The 18,061-nt window shown below is 40.1% G+C and overlaps 1 protein-coding gene across 1 annotated transcript in view; it reads right to left on the bottom strand.

The window, feature by feature from the left end:
• adamtsl7 (ADAMTS-like 7) overlaps positions 1-14,336 on the bottom strand; it is a 53,954-nt gene extending 39,618 nt beyond the window's left edge. The window contains exons 1-7 of the mRNA XM_053501147.1: positions 14,142-14,336; positions 11,504-11,552; positions 10,581-10,650; positions 7,510-7,850; positions 6,900-7,302; positions 6,091-6,193; positions 3,865-4,001 (exon numbers count right to left, since the gene is read on the bottom strand). Of these exons, the coding sequence (XP_053357122.1) occupies positions 3,865-4,001; positions 6,091-6,193; positions 6,900-7,302; positions 7,510-7,850; positions 10,581-10,650; positions 11,504-11,526 (1,077 nt within the window). The 5' untranslated portion in view covers positions 11,527-11,552; positions 14,142-14,336. The remainder of the gene's footprint in view (positions 1-3,864; positions 4,002-6,090; positions 6,194-6,899; positions 7,303-7,509; positions 7,851-10,580; positions 10,651-11,503; positions 11,553-14,141) is intronic.
• Between the last annotated feature and the right edge of the window lie 3,725 nt (positions 14,337-18,061).

Below are 18,061 nucleotides of genomic sequence, written 5' to 3'. Positions count from 1 at the left end.
CTCCAAGCCACTTCCAAGTGTTTGGGACATTTAAGGAGTTCCTGAGAAAACGTTCTACCTTTATGGTATCCAAGCATTAGTAAAGCACCGGGATAAGTGCATTATTGTAGCTGGGGATTATATAGAGAAATAAAGGGATTTTTATTCTCATAACTGTGTTCTGTTATTCTGGACATGTCCTGGTTTGACCTCATATAATCACATTTGACTTCACATTTTTTTACGATTTGGAATCCCTGTTTGTATTTGTTGAGATCATAGAACCTTGGGTGTTCATTCAGAAAAAGATTTAATTGTATACAGATACCTCCTCACTATACAGCAATAAGGGAAAGATTGTGCCATTTTTTGAGGCTCTGATTTAAAGGTTGTGCCATTTTTTGAGGCTCCGGTCTAACCCAAAGCAGCATCAATCTGGCTCTGATTGATGCTGCTTTGGGTTAGACCAAATTTAGCATGTCATTTTGTAGGCTTTGTCATAGATCCACCCTGCTCTCAAAGGCCATAAATAACTAATGACACATACAGTACAGTAAACCACCACCAGTATTCCAACAGAGCAAACATGACATCATTCATTTAGCTCCACTCAGCCAATCGTCTTGACGTTGGCTGCACGCATTGGTTCGTGTGGTTCTGTAATTTATTATCCTGACCTCTAACAATCTCCAACGCTGTACATTCTCTAGCAGCAAAGACAAATCCGAGAAGCCCATGCTCACATTCTTGCATGCAACAGCAAGATCTCAACCCATGCTTCGAGATATGAGCAAACATGGAGGATATTATGTCTGTACTCAAAATCTGCAGAGCCACAGATCAGACCACAGAGAGTCAGGAAGACGGCCCCAAGGGTAGCAAAACCACTAGTCAATGAGTCACACAGAGTCTGAAAGACATCAGAGCCTACCAGTATCCACAGAGTCACAGCATTAACACCCACTAGAATCACTAGAGTCCCAGTGTCCATTATAGACGTATACAACCCAAAAAGTATTAAAACTCTCTAGAGGTGCTTAGAATCACAGCCCTTAAGGCATTAGGTCTCACACTAATTGCCCACAGAGTAACACACAGCTGTACAGGAAAAGGATCCACAGTCACATAGAGCCTGAAAGTCAACAAAACCATATCGAGGCACCTATAGGGCATGTAGTGGGACCCACAAGGGTATTTCATCATGTTCTCTCACATGTAGCATCACCCTAAAAGGGTTAGGGTTAGGCATTTCATCACTTTCCTTCATGTAGCCTCACCCTAGAGGGCATTTCATCAGGTTTTCTTGCATAAAGCAGCATCCTAGATGGTACTTTGTCATGTTCTCTCACATGTAGCATCACCCTAAAAGGGTTAGGGTTAGGCATTTCATCACTTTCCTTCATGTAGCCTCACCCTAGAGGGCATTTCATCAGGTTTTTTTTACACCATTTAGTGGCTCCCATGAGGGCGTTTTATCACATGTAAAACAGCCATTAGAGCACATTTCTTCTATAAGACCACCCTGGAGAGATTTGTCTTGCAAATGTATGCAAATATTTGCACTTTACCATATCTTATATAATATAAGAAAACATGTTAGGATTGTGTTTGCGTCAAGAGTAAAAAGTGCTAAGCCAGAAATGTGAGTTTCAGTCTAAAAAAGTAAACATCAGGACAAAAATCCGCCAAAGTAAATGTAAAAACTAAAAAAAAAAAATATATTCAAGTAAAGCCAAACTGGATGAGAACAGAAGCCAAGCACAGTAAAGAAGGCCAAACCTAAGAGATGACACCTGTGTACGGGTGAGTGGGAGAGTGTGGCTGTGTGTATCTTGGTCCAGTATCAAGTCGACCTTTCTTTGGAAAAGGTAATGCAGTTTGTGACTATAGATACTCAGAGAGCACGAGGCTTCAGAACAGTACTTAGTTGTACTCTACTGCCTTCTACTGGCCACTGCACTTACTACACTTACTGTACCAGGTACATTTGTCTATCTACTGTACAGTACCTATATTACAGTCTTCTTTGTCTTTCAGGGGTCGCCACAGCGAATAATCTGCCTCCATATAACCTCCGCATCGTCTTCTCTCACACCAACTAACTTCATGTCCTCTTTCACTGCATCCATAAATCTCCTCTTTGGTCTTCCTCTAGACCCCCTGCCTGGCAGTTCCAACCTCAGCATCCTACTACAGATATATCCACCATCTCTCCACTGAACATGTCCAAACTACCTCAATCTGGCCTCTCTGACTTCTAACACCAAAACATCTCACATGGGTTGTCCCTCTGATGAACTCATTCTTGATCCTATCCATCCTTGTCACTCCCAAGGAGAACCTCAACATCTTCAGCTCTGCTACCTCCAACTCTGCCTCCTGTCTATTTTTCAGCGCCACTGTCTCTAAGCCGTAGAGCATCGCTGGTCTCACCACTGTCCTGTACACCTTTCCTTTCATTTTCGCTGATACTCTTTTATCGCACAACACACCTGAAACTTTTCTCCACCCACTCCAACCTGCCTGTACCCACCTCTTCACCTCCTTTAAACACTCTCCGTTGCTCTGGACCGTTGACCCTAAGTACTTAAGGTCCTGCACCTTCTTTACCTCTGCTCCCTGTATCCTCACAGTTCCTCTTAGGTTCCTCTCATTTACACACATGTATTCTGTCTTACTGCGGCTAACCTTCATTCCTCTGATTTCCAGAGCATACCTCCACCTCTACAAATTTCCTCCACCTGTTCCCTGCTCTCGCTAGAAAGCACAATGTCATCTGCAAACATCATAGTCCATGGAAACTCCTGTCTAACCTCATCTGTCATCCTGTCCATCACCAGAGAAAACAAAAAGGGGCTTAGAGCCGATCCTTGATGCAGACCCACCTCCACCTTAAACTCTTCTGTCACACCTACAGCACATCTTACCACTGTCTTACAGCTCTCATACATGTCCTGCAACACTCTAACATACTTCTCTGCCACTCCAGACTTCCTCATACAACATACAGAACCTACAGTATATTACAGTACTATGCTCTTACTTAAACCCATAATAAGATACTTAGCTCAGAGTACTTAACCTGCTTATATTAATCATTTATACCTTTTTTATCTATATAATACAGAATCTGTACATCCTTTGAGAGAGGACAAACTGCAAGGCCACTTTTCACATCATACCTTGTAAAAATTTCCATGGTCAAATAAATATTTTTTTTACTTTCTCTACATCACATGATGTTGAACTGTTTCTAAACAACCTTTAATAACACATACACATACAGTATTAAGAAATCTTAAAATGTTTAAAAATGGATTAAAATCAAACAACAATAAATATCATCTTATGACCCAGTGTGATAATGAGTAGTGCTAGGTTGACATTTCTTTTTTAGATTGGCTGTAATTCTAAATGTATAGTGCACTTTGTGTTTCTAAGTCATGTAAGTCCATGTCAGACACACATATTGCGATTTGAATTTCCCCATAAGAAATAATGTAAATGCAGACCATCCATTCCAGTCATGCAATCACAAAGAGCGCCTTCTGGACATACGTGCAACTTAGCCAAACATGCTACAACAGTGCAAGGGTTCTTAATTAATCATAATCATTTCTAATTTAAAAAAGAATCTGATAAAAAGCAATGGAAAATAGTGAAAAATCACTAATATTGTCCAGCAATGAGTTATTTGTGAGCCGTGAGTCGGCGCTTAGCGTTCAGCTGAGTCAAATAATGTGACTTTAAGTGCGTAGTAACTGAGTCAGAATTCCCAACACTGTGAGGGGTCAGGTATTACATGACCTGATGACACTGTCAGTAAACAGCTCTAAATCATTACTGAGCCAGCAGTACAAAGTGACAGAGACTTGTCTCTCCTACCTGACACGTCCCAGCCACGCAGATGGCCGTCGCATTCTGTCCACACGGCGTCCCGTCAACGACGCGCTCTGACTGGCGGACGTAGAACCGGTATCCGATCGCACGGCAGTTGAGCTCGCAGAGCTGATCTCCAGGAACTGTGAAGATTCACAGAAAGCACAATCACAGGCCAAATAAAACCAGACTAAGGATTATAACATAATCATTATGCATTAATTAGGGAATTTCCACATTTTGTAGACACATAGAAGAATATCTTGTGCATTCATGAATTTCCACAATTCCTTTGTGATAAACTAATATCCAAATAATGAACCCTCGAGAGTAAAGAATACCCACAATGCACTCTGCATTTCAGTCCCAGAGAAACAAGCATAGAGGCCTTTTCTTTACCAACTCTTACAGCGGGGAAAATAAGTATTTAGTCAGCCACCATCTGTGCAAGTTCTCCCACTTAAAAAGATGAGAGAGGCCTGTAATTTTCATCATAGGTATACCTCAACTATTAGAGACAAAATAAGAAAAAAATCCAGAAAATCACATTATAGGATTTTTAAAGAATTTATTTGCAAATTATGGTGGAAAACAAGCCAGATTTCTGTCTCTCACAGACCTGTAACTTCTTCTTTAAGAGGCTCCTCTGTCCTCCACTCGTTACCCGTATTAATGGTATCTGTTATCAGTATAAAAGACACCTGTCCACAACCTCAAACAGTCACACTCCAAACTCCACTATGGCCAAGACCAAAGAGCTGTCAAAGGACACCAGAAACAAAATTGTAGACCTGCACCAGGCTGGGAAGACTGAATCTGCAATAGGTAAGCAGCTTGGTGTGAGGAAATCAACTGTGGAAGCAATTATTATAAAATGGAAGACATACAAGATCACTGATAATCTCCCTCGATCTGGGGCTCCATGCAAGATCTCACTCCATGGGGTCAAAATGATCACAAGAACAACAGAAATCCCAGAACCACACGGGGGACCTAGTGAATGACCTGCAGAGAGCTGGGACCAAAGTAACAAAGGCTACCATCAGTAACACACTGGCCGCCAGGACCTTAAATCCTGCAGTGCCAGACGTGTCCCCCTGCTTAAGCCAGTACATGTCCAGTACCGTCTGAAGTTTGCTAGAGAGCATTTGGATGATCCAGAAGAGGATTGGAAGAATGTCATGTGGTCACAGATGGTCAGATGAAACCCAAATAGAACTTAATAGAACAAAATAGAACACCATACCTACTGTGAAGCATGGGGGTGGAAACATCATGCTTTGGGGCTGTTTTTCTGCAAAAGGACCAGGACGACTGATCCATGTAAAGAAAAGAATGAATGGGACCATGTATCGTGAGATTTTGAGTGAAAACCTCCTTCCATCAGCAAGAGCATTCAAGATGAAACGTGGCTGAGTCTTTCAGCATGACAATGATCTCAAACACACCAGCCGGGCAACGAAGGAGTGGCTTCGTAAAAAGCATTTCGAGGTCCTGGAGTGGCATTTCAAAGTCCGTGTTGCCCAGCGACAGCCCCAAAACATCACTGCTCTAAAGGAGATCTGCATGGAGGAATGGGCCAAAATACCAGCAACAGTGTGTGAAAACCTTGGGAAGACTTACAGAAAACGTTTGACCTCAAAGGGTATATAACAAAGTATTGAGACGAAAATTTTGTTATTCACCAAATACTTATTTTTCACCATAATTTGCAAATAAATTCTTTAAAAATCCTACAATGTGATGTTCTGGAAAGAACTTAAAAAATTAAATACAACAGGCTTTCCCTTTTCTTTTTTTAATTGAATTTCCGCCTGCTTTGGGGAAACATAAAATCTCTGCCAGAAAAGATCCTCACATCTAAAATATGCACCAACATGACAGAACATTTTAGCACCTGCAACAAACAGCAGGATTAAAGGGTAACATTACATGTAATAAACCGAATTTGCTTACATTCCACCTGCATTATTCTTTCAATCCTTTCATTCATTAACTACACATGCTGTCACTTTGACATGTCACTTAATTGCTCTTCTTATTACTGCGCTAAGAGTCTGTGTGATTCCTGTTGCTTAGTGATACTAACACATAATCTGTATAGCTGTGGAGTGAAGGTATACAATGACACACAGACTACAAAAGTAAAATTACATGTTGGTTCATATATCACTAGAGACGCCAAATATCTGAAAGACAACAAATTTAAAGAGAGAGACGTGAAAATCTCACCTTCGTTAAAAGGTTCCCATTCATAGAGCCGGCCCATGAAGGGGTGATTGTTATATGAGGAACACTGGATGTCTCTGATGTTTCTGCTGGCTGTGGGACAAGCCTGACACATACAGACGCAGAAGTATACAAGTGCTGATTCTGTGGATTTTTTTTTTTCATTGCAATCATTGTTATCTTTATGGAAGGATATATTATCTTCATAATTTATATTTATTGAAATACCTATACAGTATTTTCCCTATAACTTATCTTGGATTTCAAACTTAAACACAAATTATAATAAGTTAAACTCATTAGACATTTAGCACACAGTATGTTTCATATATAATCTTTGACCCACGCTCTTAAAGCTGTCAGAGAGAAAGAGTGAGAGAGAGAGAGAGAGAGAGAGAGATGTGAGCCTAAACCCCTGACTCTATAACATTCCCGCCCCCCGGATAATTCTGGATTTTATGATCGCTCTGAGGAGATGTCAACTCCCACCATGTTCACACATACGCACATACCAAAATCCTCTCTGCCCCAACAAGCACTGGAACTTCTACACACAATAGCAGAGCTATAACATTTCAAGGACAAAATCATTAGGAAGGTTTTGACGTCCTTGGATGTCCTGTATACCAAGGACGCTGTTCCTGGTTAATGCCCAAGATCATTAGATTACGTGCTATTATTTGATTAATAAAAATGCATTTATCCGCCATCCAGCACATTCCCAAGGCAGATGCTTGCCCGCGCGGTATCCTTTGCAGTAGAATATATTTCATATGAAATATCAACATGCTTTAGATACTAAAGATTCTTACATTCCCGTTGCAAATCTTGTACTGGCTGGCAGCTCCAGAGCAGGAGGAGGCTGGCAGCTGTACCGGGTTATGAGGTCTCCCAGGAGACGAAGCTTGGCTAAAACCTGATGTCAGTGTGCCAGAAGGGTGTGGCTTCCCCCGAGACTGGAGACTTGAGCTGGGCTGGTGGAGGGGAACCCAGGATGCCTGCTGGCTCGTACTGTGATGGGTATTTTGAGGGAGACTTTGCGCAGTATTTCTGTACTTCTGCTGCTGCCTATAGCTGTTGTATCTGTATTCAGATGGTGAGCGAGGCTGTCGCTGGCTGTACACGGATTGTCCAGGATCTCTCTGTGACGAGACCACATATGGCATCTTCCCGTAACCGTACATCCCCGGACTGATCCGAGTGCTGCTGCCTCGCCTGAGAAACCACATGATGCAATAAGTACGTAACATAACAGAGCAAATTCCAGGTGTATACTACTGTACATATGGGGAAATTGTTCACTCTGCAGCAATCAGTAGATCTAACGCAGCCACTTGATCTTAAGAATTACAATAACTCTTGATTTAAATCTTAATCTCTTAAACCACAACTTCCTTAAGAAACATTTATGAAACTGATTACCGCCTCCCAGGCCGAGCTTCACTCTGCTTTCTCGTCTCCCCGCGGCTGCTATGCTGTGACCCCCGAGCATCCGGAAGAGGCCTGTTATTACCATGATGCACAGGCACAGAGGGCTTTAATGCTGATATGACAAGATTTAAATCCTGTTGTCCAGTGTGAGGACCCTGTCTGGAGGAATAAACTGTGGCTGGAGGGCTGTACATCCGAAAGCATGGCCTGCTTTGCTCCTGTACCCCACCACCACATGAGCGAGAGCATTCACCCCATGGACCCCAAGAGCCCCACGATCCAGCCGAGTCATCGTTCAAAATGTGAGGTTCGACTTCTGGTCTAGGAGCCACCTGCAGCCAAAGACATACAGCACGAAACATGTTGAAGTTTGTGGGAATGTGTAATGCATTTACAATTAAAGATTTTTCCCCTTAATATTAAAACATATTATTCAGTAACTACAGTCAGTGTGGGAACGGTGCATTATTAAGTTGAAAGGCTTAATAAGTAAGCCCTACAGTAACTTGAGCTAAGATTTATAGTAATATGTTGTTTTTTCTTTTGATTTTATAAATGCACTTTGATTGCAAAAATATAAAGACAGTGTGTGTGTGCTAAAAAATTAATATAGCACTCCATACAGGACTGTTAGAACCATGCAAATAACTGCTGTAAAACAAGGATGTCTTCAAATTCAGAAAAATACTATATAAGCAGTAAATCAGTAAACAGTAATTAATGAAACAAGGTCAGCGATGGTGCTTTGCTTAAAATATAGTCTTAGGTACAATTTGTGCATTTTTATGCGGAAATTAGCTAAACCAGTCATAATTCATCTAAGGAGTTTGTCGCACCTGCTTCTTTTTTCTTGCAGCAAAACCCAGAAGCTCTCTTTTCCTTTTATTTTTTGTCTGAAAATTTCACTTTTTTATGGTCTACAGACAGCTTCCTGTAAGATTACTAAGATTAATGGAATACCGATGTTTGGAAAATCAAAATTTTTTTGTACTGGCTTAATAATGAAGTCATAAAATAAACCTGTATAACAAAGTTTGTACTAAAAAAACACAGTGCATAAAACGTTTGCAAAGTACTATATGTCTGGTAGGATGTTAAAACAATTTATTCTCAGTACATATAGAAAATGTGTATGTTTTTGCTTCTGTTATGGGCTTATTCAAGTTTGTATTTTATTATCTGCTTGTTGCTATGTTCATTAACTCAGTGCTGTCAGTTCCCCTTGCTTCAGAAAGAGTGGCCTCCCATACATTTTGCTTTCTTAAAATGAGTAAATGAATGTTCTAAAGGCCCGCAGAGAAGCGCGCAGCAGTGTTCCACTAGAGAATAAAGCCTGGGAAGTAGGAATTGCTGGCATCCTCAGCTGTCTGTCAATGCCAGACGGCTATTCAGAGATCAAATGCGCTAAACTCCTTCCCTTCTGTTCCTGTAACTCAAACTCTCGGTCATCTTCTGGGTCACCGAGGGGTCAAACAACTGATCCACACAAACTCTTCCTATGAGTGGACAGTCCAGGGTGGACTCAGTGAGTGGTCAAATGACCCGTCCTTCACTCAAACATTGAGTGAAAGTTCATTTTGGTTCCTAACCGATCTGTCATGGAGGAATATTAACGGCGTAGATTTTCCCGACCTCTTATTCATCATCACCTGTTGAAAAGGCATCTGTTGGTCACCGTGATCTCTCGTTCCTTTTATCGCTAATGACCTCTCAATGCTCTCGCTGGATTTTAAGACATCTGACCTCCTCTCCTTTCACACTGGGCGAGAAAAAGTATCCCTAAATGCCTGCTTTGAGATAAGCATTATCTCCCCTAATCCCAACCAGCCAAACTGGTCTCAGGTCAGCAAACTATGAATCACACGTCCTTTTTGTTTCTGTCTTTGTACCTCCTTTTCTATCAGGACCACAGATTTGCACCAGGATCAGGTTTCTCAAAGGGGGTTTCACACAGCTTGGTTACATATTCTCCCGAGCTCAGGACCCTGCTGTGGTTCAGGGCTTTTGCGGTTAAGCAGGAACACTGATGTTAATTGCCTGTCATCTTAAAGCAGCTTGAAATGTGTATAAAAAAATAGGCTTGCCTCTTCAAAACTTCCTGGGACATAAAGTTAAATGTGACAAAGAGGAATGTTTGATAGAAGACCTGCTCATGGACATCACTGGGACATGTTGCGAACCCATTGGATGCCACTGCACTTGGCAGGCAGAAGGTAACACCAAACATTCACTGAACCAGCTGTAGAGCTTCTCAGGCTAAAAAGTGGAACGTTTTCGGAATGGGAGTGAAGGGTAATTAAAATTTACAGGCTTGGCAAAAGATCACCAGGAAAGACATCTAAAATGCCCTGATAACGCCTTGACAACATGTACTGTAACAACTTAATATACAAGGAATAAGAGACTTAGCTTTGAAAAAACATCAACGTTACTATTGTAGCGTTAATAGGACATATTATTTAAGGATTTAAAAAAATTATAGTATTCTTTTTTTGATGGGAACATCTCATTTTTGATATAGCCTTGAGAAATAGTTCTGGCTTTCTGAAGGGAATTTTTGACTCTCATTTCCCGTCTAGTCCCTGTACCTGAGCAGTTTTTGTTTGTTAAGCCACACAGTGAGCTATGAATCATTTCAAGCTTTAAAAAACTATGTAACTTAAGGCATAAACCCATGAGAAACAGTTGCAGATGATGACAGAAGATCATGCCAGTGATTAGTATACTGGTGATGCTGAATAGAGGTTGGAACAGACGAGAGGGGAAATGAGATCGCTGCTGAGGTTGTTACATAAACAACCAATTTTTAATTGGAATCTTTAAGCATTTTTACACAGTACTGTACATGGAACCGCATGCATGTTGGAAACAGTTGTTCCCTCAAAAGCCTCTCTTTTTATCTTGCTTCAAAGAAAAGGCAAAAAACAACAACATTTTTTTAGTTGTTCTAAATGAGAATGCCAATTTGAACAGCTCCTTGGGATTAACTAGGAAAAATCCTAAATCACTTTAAATGTTTTGTCCAAAGGAAAGTTCAAGCGCATCTCTGGTGCCAGCGTTACCTTCTTGTGGTCCGGTGTGAGCTGGCCGGCTGAGAGGTTCGTCCAGAGCAGGCCGATAACCATGACAACGCTGTGAATAAAAAGCCCATGTCCTTCAATGAACTTTCACAGAGCACAACATTTCAGTGTACAAACAGCAGGCACTGTAAATCCAGTATTCCGCTCCAGACCCACTCTACAATAAGAGCTATTCTATACAGTATATCTCACTGTATTTATAAACCATGTCAGCTCCTGTGATTCAGTCACGCAAGACTTCTGTCCAGATATATGAAGAAGAGTATTTAAGTCAAATTGGAACTTTTGATGGTGCAGAACACAGTTATGAGAGTAAAACCTCCCTTTTTTTCTCTATATAATCCCCTGCTACTGTATACTAATGCACTTATCCCAGTGTTTCACTAGTGTTTCACCAGAGCCATATTCAGACTGCCTGCTTCATGTCTAAAACGCCGGTCTCCCAGGAACTCCTTTAATGCCACAAGCATGTGGAACTAGCTTGGAGGCAATCTGGTCAGGACTGTAGGGGAATGTGGCAATAACTCCCAGCCGGGTTCCTGTAATGTGCAAGTGATTGTGTGCACAGTTCCCACAGACAGATGTGTCTCTTCTGCAAGGTGGAGACAAGTTATTCGTCAATTTTTGATTGACTGCAGTGGGGTCTGAGCCACCTCGTCTGGAATCATCATTCACGAACGTACGGCCTTCGTTAAAATGTTTAATGCATTTAAATGTTTTACAGCGGGTAGGAGTCTCATCACCGTACTGTGCCTAAATGTCAATCAGTTTTCACGCCTCTATTCACCAGAAATTTCATCACAAGTTCTAGTTTGACTTGAACATCCCTCATATTTCGCAATTTGAGAAACAGGCAACAAACAAGCGCAAAAAACTTGCTGATGTGACACTGTATACATTCTTACCTTACACATGGCACCGTGTTCATGCTGGACACAAAGTGCAGAGCTCTACCTGGGAAATGTAAAACAGTGTGTCAGTTTTGGTGGTCAAGTGCAATGTCTGTTTCAGCTCTCGAGCTGGCAGCTGTGCTTTCGCTGTGTGGCACAGGACACGAATGAGCTTTGACCTCTAAAAAATTCCCAGGACTCTTTCATTTAACTGGAGCACCAAATTTGGAAAGTGCACCCCATGAAGCTAATTACACCTTAGGGATAGTTTGAATGACTTTTTCCCCCGTTAGACTGACTGTATTTCATTTCAGGCTGTCGAGGAAATGGACACTAGCACCATTTTCTCCCTAATTTAGTCTTGGCTGATTCCCAGCCAACAGTCAGGTCTCCTTATCGTATGACAGCTACAATCTGTAGAGGGTGAAGCCTAACACGTGCTTTGTCCAAGAGTCGTGAAGCCAACTAAAAAGTGTTATCCACCATGTTCTGCATACATGAGCTCAGGAAAAAAAAAAACACGGCTGGCTGTGATCACGGATGAGCTTGGGGTGACAGGTCAAACAAGTGCCTGCTAAGCCAATTGTAAGGCATTTTTAGCACTGTTCTATAATTGTAGGAAGCTGATCTTTAAAAAGTCTATGGTTATTCTTTTTTTTCCAAACACAACTTGTGTAACTACAACATGACATAAACACCAGATTGTCTAAACATTTTGAAACTTCTATATATCCTTACTTTATATCATTATCACTGGTTTTGCTGCATTTGGCAGCCTTGAAGTATTGTGTTTATTTTGTCGCATTCTCCAGTCAGGAGTTCTGATTTTCATGATAGCCCTATGGGACCATGGACATACAGTATATAGGGTTCGGACAATGATACTATGATACCACGATACCACGATAGAACGCTGACATCAACTACTGAATAAAAACTTGAAAACTTAGATTTTTTTTCTCCAAAATGGACTTATCTTATATTGCAGTCAAACTGTCCATATATAATGTACATTTTTAATGTATAGGAAACTGGACCGGTCTATAACCACCTAAAGACACAATCTTTATAAAACAGCATTCTTTAAAAAGTTGAAGTTCTATTTTTATTAGTCTATAATACTTAAATCACTAGAGAAAGAGACACTGTTCTATAGTGGAGTGCTTCCTTCCTTTTACACCACAGCAATTTGCCAATAGTTACTTTTTATTAATTAAAGATCATAAATAATTATATTGCATCATATTTCTTACATTTATATAATTATATAATGTTAAGGCAGCACGGTGGTGTAGTGGTTAGCACTGGCTCCACCTGGCTCCTGGACCCTGGAGGTTGCACCTCCAGGGTCCAGGTACTCCGGTTTCCTCCCACATTCCAAAGATACGCAAGTTAGACTAATTGGCGTTCCCAAACTGCCCGTAGTGTGTGTGTATGTATGTGTGCCCTGCAATAGATTGGCATCCTGTCCAGGTGTACCCTGCCCCATGTCCTAAGCCTGAATACAGGATAAAGCGGTATAGAAGATGAGTGCTTGAGTGACTGTAACTTCTTGTTTTTGTTGTGTGACTCTCTGTCCTTGAACTTCCCCTTAGTGAAACACTTACTGAGTGGTACAAAGCTCTGACACTGGAGACTCCTTTCTCAAATGTATGTAAACATATCCTTAAAATTTATTATTTATGAACACAGGCCTCTTTTTAGTTAAATAACATAGTTTTGAATCTGGTTCTTTTGTCTTAAGGTCAATGTGACCGTTAGTTATCGCTATGGAAACAAGAAATAGAACAAATGCCTTAATGTTATCTTGTAATTTGACTCACACCTAGATCAGATACTCACTCATCATGTATACCGCCTTATCCTGTGTACAGGGTTGCGGCAGAGCCTGGAGCCTATTCCAGGACACTTAGGGCATAAGGCAGGGTAAACAGTGGACAGGGTGCCCATCCACTGCAGGAAAAACACAACATGGGCAATTTGGGAATGCCAATTAGCCTGATCTGTATGGAAGGAAACCAGAGTACCGGGAAGAAATCCACCAAGCACACGGAGAACATGCAAACCTGACACAGACCCGAGGTGGGAATCGAACCCGGATCCCAGAGGTGCAAGACAGCAGCGCTAACCACTAAGTCACATGCCGCCTTAAAATCACATACTGTTAGTGCAAATATGAAATAATATTTGTTATCAAGTTGTTTGAACACTATGAATTAAATCCACAAATAGTTTACATCATGATGAACATTTAAGTTTATCTAAATGGCAATTTTAGATGTTTGCATGGGTTGCTAAAAAACATACTGGTAGGTACAGTAGCCTGGCTCTGTGTGTGTGTGTGTGTGTGTATGTGTGTGTGTGTGAGTGATTCAGGGTGTATTCCCACTTCATGCGCAGGATAGACTCCATAAAATAAATCAATAGCTGAATATACCCCCAAAGTTATAGTTGCATGGTAGTAAAGAACACATACAGTACAGGTATTGTTCAGTCGGATGTTGTTGAGAATGCTGACTGTACCACAGTTCATAATTAGAATAATGAAATAGTATTATTGGCAATGCAATTAACAATACTGAATTGATTGTTTGAGTCCGCAGAAGCCCCGAGTGAAGTCAGTGAGGAGTGAGAAGAGTGCATGCGGTGCTACCTGTCTCTGGCTGCGGTTCCAGGTGAACACCGAGCTTTCATTCAGCACCGGGAGCTCGGCGGGACGCGCGCGCGCACGGAGTCTAGTCGGGACAGATAAGAGGCGCGGACTCTCCCTCCGAGCTGCTGCATGGTGACAGAGCATAATCTCCACCGGGGACAAGAGTTACATCCTCAACCTCTGCTTCCAGCGCAGGGAAAGACACAAAGAAAAAAAGTCATGCCGCTCCGCAGAACTGACGCTTCTCATTAAACCCTGAGGGAGAGAGAGAGAGGGAGAGAGAGAGAGAGGGAGAGAGGGAGAGTCAGTCCTTAATGGAAAGGATCAGTCACCTGGTAAAGCACTCCAGCACAGCCTCTGAATGTTTTCCCTGTTTAAGGAGGACCTGAGAGAGAGAGAGAGAGAGAGAGAGAGATTATTGCTAAAACTCACTTATTTGGCACGTGATCGTATGAGTGACATATGAGCTGACACCGCACGTGGGAACTTTCATCTGGAAATAAAGTATCTAGTTGAAAATGATCAAACAACATGAAATAAAATGTGAAAACATTTCACTTGTAGAAACCAGGGAAAACATAGTAAAAGGAAATAATAATAAAATACACACACACACACACACACACACGGTAAAGTGAAAAATAAGCATGTGAAAATGAATGAAGCATGTCTAATTTTCATATATAGGGAAAATACTACAAAAATACTAAAAAAAATTATATATTTTTAATATTTCAAATTTTTTATTTAAATTCAAAATGTATTTGTCACGTACACAACCACACACAGTATGATATGCAGTTAAATGTTTTAACGGCTGCTGGTGATCTAAAAAGAAAAGCTAAGAATAATTAAGAAGATATAAGGATTTCTCTTCAATTAGAGAAGAGTACTGTACTAAGAAAAGAATGTAAAAATTAAAATCTACACATTTACTGTACAGATTACAATATAATTAAATAAAAAATATGCATATACATATACAGTATAACGTATAAATCACACAGAATGTACAATATATACATATAGTATATGATCGTATGTTTTTTGGGAACAATCATATTAACTACTTTATTACCATTATATGGGAGAATCACGTATAAAGAACGTGAATCACATATGAAAAAATATGTGTTGCATATGTGAAAATTTTTATGTCAAAATAAAAATAAGAATAAACACCAAAAAAAAAACACAGGCACTAGCATGTACAGAGAAATATACTAATATGAACTTAACATTAGAAGTTTTATAAAGAAATAGAAATACTGTACATAGAACAAATTCTAAACTGAATTTTATCTTAAAAAATAAGATGGGAAAATGATCAATTTATGTAAAATGTGAGAAAATATGCAATCTAGGGAAAATAAATTCACATTCACTGCACGTGTGAGAAAAAATGTCAGAGTTTAAAATATGGCACAATTACATTAGGTCCAATTTCTTGTACTACATATATTAAGGGCTGGGAAACTAATGTTAATTTATGTAATAAACGGGACCTGTTTAACACGTTTAAAAATATTTTCAAATTAAAATTGTATTCTTTCAAATACAAGTTATCACCTTCATCGTCACTGTAATGTGTTCCTCTGTGTTGTAGTACCTCTGGCTGCTAGGGGCGCTCTCCATACCGATTGCAATTCACCGCGTTAATAAAATGCTCGGCCTGATGTACAGTACCTGTTTGTGCTACTGTCACATTTGGCGAGGAATGTCTGTGACATGCATCCAGAGAATGACATTAAAGATGATAGTGACGCTGCATAGGGTTACATCATGGTACGACATAAAAGTTGATGATGATGATGATGATGCAGACTACACCTGGTGTGCAGTCCACTTACTGCTGCTTCACCTGCTGCTCCAATGGTCCTTCAGCCCCAACTTATGCCTGTCATACGCGCTGTTGCTGAAGATGCTCCACAGTGTTTCGGGAGCTATAAGCATGGCCTGAGCGTACCTGTATTTGTCATACACAGCGCTGCATACTGTTAAAGTTGGTGTTGAATACCTGTGATTACAGTATGACCTAAAAGTTTACACTGATGACGTCTGAGACCTAACTGTTCAATGTGCCCACCCACATAACCAAACAGACGTGACATACTGTGTTAGCATGCATATTGTATAGTTTTCACACAAAATTAGTTTATGTGCACACTAAATGTTTGAAAAGAGTACATGGATAATGAAAGCTTAACAGTATAATTATAAATCAAGTCATATTTCACTTTTAACAGACTTTATAACTGCATGTCCTTTTCTATATACTGTATTTATATGTATAACAGGTCTGCAATAGTTGGACTGTGTACTGACACCAGTTATAAAATGTTTGCGCCCTCTTAGTTAAAATATTAAACCCTGGCCATGTGTAATGCATGAGATGGACATATGTCTAAAAACTACATGGTGTAAAGTTAACATGGTGATGGATCAATCTCAGCATAGCAAAACCACTAACATGGTAGTGTATATGTGTGTGTTTAAATACTGCATTCTCACTAACCACTTCTTCAAAAAACACCTTCTACGTTACTCCAGGTAGACACTAAAGCTCACTGATTTCTACATGCACTTTCTGTTTATCGTCCTTTACCCATATTCATATGAGCAAAAAGTCTGAAAGAGTTAACAGCTTCTTCTGGGTTAAAGTATGTTTGTCATAAGAGGGAAAACCCTAAGGGTGTAAACATTAGACTTGCCCACAATATGATACGATTTGATTTAGTACCCTCTGCTAGATATGAAACCATTCTTTGGGGTAGGATTTCATAAATGATGATGACAATGATGATGATCATCATCATAATCATGATTAAGTGTATCAGATTTCCCTGTTGTCCTATTTACAAATCAGTTTTAAATTATTTTTTACACATCAGTTATAATCATTTATAATCAATTAATGATTGTTGCCTTTATTTATTTACTGCAAATCACTGCCTTTCAATTCATAGATGTCATTACATTCATAAAAATAAACAGTGCGGGACACGATGTGTGCTGGAGAGTGGACCTTCCAAAAGGAGGGTTAGGAAAATAGGGTGTAGGTTCAGGATACAAACAATTAAACTTTAAAAAACATTAGAAGTGAGCTCTGCAATTTTTTTGTTAGAACAATTTTACATATTATATAAACTGGAGAAAATCTTCATACAGTATGACCATCAGGACATGGAGGCACTTCTACTGTGCTGTTGGTTTCTGCATGGCTTTATTCGTAATAGAAAGACTTTTGTGTTGAACAAAATCAAGGCAGTGGTAGCTCATTAGTCATGATGTTGGCCTACTGATTGAAAGATTATGGGTTCAAACCACAGTACAGTACTACCAAGCCCTTAAGCAAAGCCTTTAATCCTCAACTCCTCAGATGTATCCTACCTGGCCAAAAAATTGCACACATTAATATTTCATCCAGATTTAACTCCGTTTAAGAATGGTTTTCACTAGTTCATGTGTAAAATGATTCCTCATGCTCCCAGAAACACTCTTTCACTTTGAGTTCTGAAATATACCCGTGCCATCTGAGAGTACCCATCACTCTGGAATAGAGTCAATCTAGACTCATCAGTACACATGACCTTTTCCCATTGCTTTAAAGTATAATCTTTATGCTCTCTAACATACTAAAACTTTTTTTTACTGATTTCCACATTGTGTGTGTACGGAAATGCTCTTACTTTCACTATTAAACATAGCTCTGATTTCTACTTTTAATATGTTTAATTGATTTCTCTTCACTCAGTCACTCACTTATTGTACATACAGTACTGCTTGATGGAGCCCAGAGATCTTAGGGACGAGGCGGGGTACACCCTGGATGGAGTGCCAGTCCATCGCAGGGCACACACACACACATTCTTACATTCACACACTACATGCAATTTGGAAACGCCAACTAGCCTAATCTG

The sequence above is a fragment of the Clarias gariepinus genome, chromosome 7 (assembly GCF_024256425.1).
Source record: "Clarias gariepinus isolate MV-2021 ecotype Netherlands chromosome 7, CGAR_prim_01v2, whole genome shotgun sequence".
Classification (NCBI taxonomy): domain Eukaryota; kingdom Metazoa; phylum Chordata; class Actinopteri; order Siluriformes; family Clariidae; genus Clarias; species Clarias gariepinus.
Note: the sequence above shows the minus strand (reverse complement) of the source record. Positions and strands in the feature narration are given on the sequence as shown.